General features: G+C 62.6%; 2 protein-coding genes and 1 non-coding gene across 3 annotated transcripts; all 3 read left to right on the top strand.

Annotated features, from left to right (window-relative positions):
• Window positions 1-2,512: 2,512 nt before the first annotated feature.
• Window positions 2,513-3,108, top strand: LOC113980660 (LIM and SH3 domain protein 1-like). The gene is made up of 2 exons (XM_027707871.1): window positions 2,513-2,698; window positions 2,785-3,108. Exons 1-2 carry the CDS (start codon window positions 2,572-2,574, stop codon window positions 2,949-2,951), a joined length of 294 nt encoding a protein of 97 aa, XP_027563672.1. The 5' UTR covers window positions 2,513-2,571; the 3' UTR covers window positions 2,952-3,108.
• A 693-nt stretch (window positions 3,109-3,801) lies between these two features.
• LOC113980659 (60S ribosomal protein L23-like) lies at window positions 3,802-5,148 on the top strand. Its single transcript, XM_027707870.1, has 3 exons — window positions 3,802-3,879; window positions 4,116-4,199; window positions 4,829-5,148. The coding sequence occupies exons 1-3, from the start codon at window positions 3,867-3,869 to the stop codon at window positions 5,107-5,109; spliced, it is 378 nt and encodes a 125-aa protein (XP_027563671.1). The 5' UTR covers window positions 3,802-3,866; the 3' UTR covers window positions 5,110-5,148.
• Window positions 5,023-5,153, top strand: LOC113980661. Its single transcript, XR_003538191.1, has one exon. It is a non-coding gene; the product is annotated as a small nucleolar RNA SNORA21 (small nucleolar RNA).
• The last annotated feature ends 60 nt before the right edge of the window (window positions 5,154-5,213 follow it).

Below are 5,213 nucleotides of genomic sequence, written 5' to 3'. Positions count from 1 at the left end.
CAGCGTGGGCAGCACGTGGGATCCTGGGATACCCTGAGCTGGGAGGGACCCCCAGGGATCACCCCTTCCAAGGGGCTCTGTCCCTCTCCTGCTCCCCCTGGCTTGTGTGTGTGTGCCTGGGGATGGCTGTGGATGCTGGAGCGTTGCCATGGTGATGGGGGAGGATGCACAGGCGCAGTAAACAGGAGGATGCACAGGAGGATGCACAGGGGGATGTACAGGCAGGAGGATGCTCAGGAGGATGCACAGGGGGATGCTCAGGAGGATGCTCAGGAGGATGCACAGGGGGATGCATGGGAGGATGTACAGGAGGATGCACAGGAGGATGCACAGGAGGATGTACAGGGGGATGCACAGGGGGATGTACAGGGGGATGCACAGGAGGATGCTCAGGGGGATGTACAGGCACAGTAAACAGGAGGATGCACAGGGGGATGCCCAGGAGGATGCTCAGGAGGATGCTCAGGAGGATGCACAGGGGGATGCACAGGCAGGGGGATGCACAGGAGGATGCACAGGGGGATGCACAGGGGGATGCTCAGGAGGATGCGCGTCCAGCTGCAGCACCCGGAGCAGGGTGTGGCTCTCCCTGCCCCAAATCCCCCTGAGCTCCCTCTGTCCTCCCCCCAGCAGAGCACAGGGAGACCATTAACCTTTGCCTGCTGGTGAAAGTCATGTGTGTTCCTCACCAAAGCTGTTGGGAAACCCTGGGAAGGGAAAGGGTTGGATTCTCCCTGCCCACTCAACCCTTTCCATGAGAAACCTCTCTGGGGGCTCCATGAGCTCGTGGTGTCTGTGAGCTTCCTCTCCTGCCCCTGGCTTTTCCAAAATCCGTGAGAATCCCTGCCCTGGGGACAGAATCCCTCCCTGCCCTGGGGACAGAATCCCTCCGTGGGAGCTGCTGGGATGGCCAGGGAAGGGGTCTGGGCTCTCTGGAATGCAGGGAGAGGGAGGAGGGTGCCTGTGCCCTCGTGGGTTATTTAATGCCCCCTCACACCCCCAAGAAGCCCCAGCAGGGCAGGAGGGGGATGTTTATTCCCTCTCCTTCTGCTCCCTTTTCCCAGTTCCTTGGCAAACGCTGCTCTCTCCTCAGGGAATTGTGGGCTGTTATTGACCCACCAAACCCCAGGACAGCCAGGCTGGGCAAGGCTTGGGAAAAGGACCTGGCTGGAAGGTTTTCCCTGGGGCAGCTTCTCCGTGGGCTCCGAGCTGGCAGGAGCCGAGCTGAGCTTCCCTGCCGTGGAAGGGGCTGTGTTTGGGCAGAAAGGGTGGAGGTTTGGGGGCCACTAAACCACCCAGCAGAGAGCTGGGTCCCTCTGCTCAGCCCCCTCACCCTCTGCCAGCCACGGGCACAGTTTTGCAGCAGCTTCCCCGGCGTCCCTGCCAGCCCGGGGTGGCCGTGACCCACTTACTGAAGACACAGAGACAAACCCTGTCCCTGCAGAGAGCCTGTCTGAGCCTCAGCAATGCCCTGCCAGGGGTGCAGCTGGGCAGAAACAGGGGCAGGAAAGGGGGTCCCAGCATGGCCATGCCCCAGTGGAGGTGGGGAAACCCTCCTGGGAATGGAGCTGTGCCCATTTCCTGTTCCTGAGGCTGTTCCTGAGGCTGTTCCTGAGGCTGTCCCCAGCTTCCCCGGGGTCCCCACACCATCCAGAGGAGTGGGGTGCTCCCCTCCAGGCCTTTTTCCTCCCCCCCCAGAAGGGTGGCTCTGCTCCAGGCTCCTGCTGTGGTGCCCTTCAGGAAATCACAGTTTAACCAGCAGATGAACAGGCTCCAGGTGCTTCCCGCTGGGAATGCATTCATTAACACCAGGGGGGGTTAATTTTTACACTGGTGCCCCCATGGCTGGGTTAACCCTTCCCTCCTGCCTGCCCTGGGTCCCCCCTGTCCCTGGCTGTGGGATGGGGGGGGTTGCCCACCAAGCTCAGTGTCTGCAGTGGGGGATTCCCAAGGGGGCTTTTGCTCCGTGTTCCTGTGGATTGGGAGCCTGGTCTTGCATCTCATCCTGAAAAATTTCCATATATCCCACCCGTAGGACACTGGAACCTCCTCCTTTCAGTGCCACAAACCTGAGCAAGTGTCCCTGTGCTCTGGGGGGGGGTGGGGGAAGAAACCCCCCTGGGACTGCCAGGGAGGGTGGGAGTGGCTGATGATGAATCCTTGGTCTCAGAAAGGAATGAGCTGGGATGAGATGAAGGCTCAGAGAATAATAGACTCATTCAGGCTGGAAAAACCCTCAAAGCTCGTGGAGTCCAACCATTAACCAGCACTGCCATGTCACCCCTAAACCCTGTCCCCAAGTGCCACATCCACATGTTTTTAGCACTTCCAGGGCTGGTGACTCCTGTTCCAGTTTCTTCCCACGAAGAAATTTCCCCTAATATCTGATTTAAACCTCCCGTGGCCCAATTTGAGGCCGTTTCCTCTCATCCCATTGCCTGTTCAGTGGGAGAAGCTGTTCCTGGCACCCAAGGAGCTGCTGCCAGGGCCAGGCTGGGTGAGCCCTGACCTCTCCCTCCTCTGCCACCCCCTCTGCAGATCAAATACCACGAAGAGTTCGAGCGGAGCAGGATGGGCCCGAGCCCCAGCGAGGGTTTGGAGCCGGAGCGCAGGAATTCCCAGGAGAGCTCCGGAGGGTACTGGAGACCCGCCGAGCAGCAGCACCAGCCGTCCCACCACGTCCAGCCCACCAACCCAGGTGAGGCCCGGGGGGGGCAGCCAGGGCTTTGTGAGGGGCTTTGCTGTGCCCCCCCCATATCCCACCTCACGTCCTTTCCCCCGCAGTGTTCCAGCAGCAGCAGCCGCCGTCCCAATCCTATGGATACAAGGAGCCGGCGGCTCCGGCCTCGACACAGCGCAGTGTCCCGTCTGCAGGGGGGGGTGAGTACAGCCCAGAGCAGCCCCCCAGCACCAGCCCCCTGCTTCCCACCCCCGGGGGGGTTTCGCTCTGAGTCACAGAGTCACAGAATCAGCCGGGTTGGAAAAGAGCTCTGAGATCGTCCAGTCCAACCCGTGACCCCACCCTGTCACCCAGAGCGTGGCACTGACGCCACATCCAGGCTCTGCTTGAACACCTCCAGGGATTGGTGACCCCACCACCTCCCTGGGCAGCCCATTCCAATGCCCAGTGTCCCATTCCAATCCCAGTCACTCTCTCTGTGAAGAACTTCTTTCCCAATGTCTGCCCTAAACCTCCCATAGGATGGTTTAAGATCCTCTTGTCCTAGTTCTGGTTCCCTGGGAGCAGAGCCTGATCCCTCCCGGCTCCCTGCTCCTGTCTGGGAGTTGTAGAGAGTGAGAAGGTCCCCCCTGAGCCTCCCTTTCTCCAGGCTGAGCCCCCCCAGCTCCCTCAGCTGCTCCTCACAGGATTTGTGCTCCAGACCCTTCTCTGGACACGCTCCAGCCCCTCCATGTCCTTCCCGAGCTGAGGGGCCAGAGCTGGGCACAGCACTCGAGGGGTGGCCTCACTGGTGCCCAGCACAGGGGCAGAATCACCTCCCTGCTCCTGCTGGGCCGAGCTATTCCCGATCCAGGCCAGGATCCATTGGCTCCTTGGCCACCCGGGCACCCCTGGCTCATGTTCAGTCAGTGCCAAGTCCTCAGTGCCACAGTCTGGGTGACAGGGTGGACTGGATCATCTCAGAGGTCTTTTCCACCCTAGTTGACTCTGTGACGCTGTGCTCGCCCCCCGCGGTTGTTTTATCCCGGTTTTATCCCGGTTTTATCCCGGTGTTCCCGGTACCGGGGTTGTGTGAGGGCGCGGCGTTCCCCGCCGCCTGCAGGGGGCGCTGTTGCCCCCCCTCCCCTCAGCCCCGGGGGCGGGGCGGGCGCGTCACGTGACTCGCACCGCCTCTTCCGGCGCCAAGATGTCGAAGCGAGGTGAGGCCCGGGCCGGCTCCGGCACCATCCGGCTCTATCCGCCGCCATCCCGCCACGGCCAGCGCCCTCCCGCGTCCCGATGGCCCGCTCCGGGCTCCCCACGGCCGCTGCGGCGGAGAGGGGACGCGGGCGAGAGGCGCGGGGACGCGGATGGCGCGGGCGGTGTGGCCGCCCCCGCTGCCGGGGGCTCCTGATCGGGCCCTGCCCGCGGGTTTAACGCTCTTCTCGACCCGCAGGACGCGGAGGTTCGTCCGGGGCCAAGTTCCGCATCTCCCTGGGTCTCCCGGTGGGGGCCGTGATCAACTGCGCCGACAACACGGGTGAGCGGCGGGCTGGGGCTGGGAGCGAGGGGGCGGCGGCGGGAAAGGGACCCCGGGAGCCGGGATGCTCCCCCGGTTCCAGCAGGAAAGAGCCCCCCCTCCAGCCGGGGGAGCCCTTTTGGAACTGAGGGAGCCAGTGGGAAGGAGCCCCTCTAAAACCGGGCCATACTCCCTGGAACCGGGAGGGCCCTGAGGGAAGGAGCCCCTCTGGAACCGGTGGAGACCCTCGGGAATGAGCTTTGTGGAGACGGGGGAGTCCCACTGGGGGCCCACGGGGAAAAGGAGCCCTCTGGAATCGGGGGAGCCCTGCAGGAAGGAGACCCCTGGAATCAGGAGAGTTTGGTGGGAAGGACACCCCCTGGAATCGGGGCACCACCCCTGGAACTGGGGGAACCCTGCAGGAAGGAGCCCCCCTGGAATCGGGGAGGAAGGACCCCCTGGGGTAACGCAGAGGGCAACCAGGTGTTGAGTGAACTCCCAAAGCCCGGTTTTCCTGCAAAAAGCCCTTGCTGTCCCTGTGGCTCAGCGGGAGGAGACAGCAGCGGCCTGGCTGTTGGGTGTCCCCTCAGTGAAGCTGGATATCCTGGGATAACACCTTTCTGGAATAACGGGAGTGCTGCTCTCCACAGGGGCCAAGAACCTCTACATCATCTCCGTGAAGGGCATCAAGGGCCGGCTGAACCGGCTGCCGGCGGCCGGCGTGGGAGACATGGTGATGGCCACGGTGAAGAAGGGCAAGCCTGAGCTGAGGAAGAAGGGTGAGTCCCACCAGGAATGTCACAGAAAGCAGGGGGACAAAGGCTCCGGAGTGTCTCCTCCTGCCCCCCTTCTGAAAAGCACTCGTTGGGTCTGTGCCGTGGCTCAGGGAGTTGTCGTGGAAGGGCAGAGCAAAGGCGCCGCTTTTGGGTGAAGTGGCAGCTCGTGCTGCTGATTTCAATCAGTGGTGGGACAGCGGGGCTTGGAGTCATGGAATGGTTTGGGTGGGAAGGAACCTCAAAGCCCATCCAGTCGAAT

This window comes from Neopelma chrysocephalum, unplaced genomic scaffold (genome assembly GCF_003984885.1).
Source record: "Neopelma chrysocephalum unplaced genomic scaffold, ASM398488v2 Primary Assembly neopelma1_94923, whole genome shotgun sequence".
In the NCBI taxonomy this organism is placed as follows: Eukaryota; Metazoa; Chordata; class Aves; order Passeriformes; family Pipridae; genus Neopelma; species Neopelma chrysocephalum.
The sequence above is the reverse complement of the archived record's forward strand: the minus strand, read 5'-3'. Positions and strand labels throughout refer to the sequence as shown.

Coding starts and splice junctions, on each gene's coding strand:
- LOC113980659 (XM_027707870.1), top strand. Junction 4,200..4,828: donor CAACTGCGCCGACAACACGG/GTGAGCGGCGGG, acceptor TGCTCTCCACAG/GGGCCAAGAACCTCTACATC.
- LOC113980660 (XM_027707871.1), top strand. CDS start 2,572: ATGGGCCCGAGCCCCAGCGAGGGTTTGGAGCCGGAGCGCAGGAATTCC. Junction 2,699..2,784: donor CGTCCAGCCCACCAACCCAG/GTGAGGCCCGGG, acceptor TTTCCCCCGCAG/TGTTCCAGCAGCAGCAGCCG.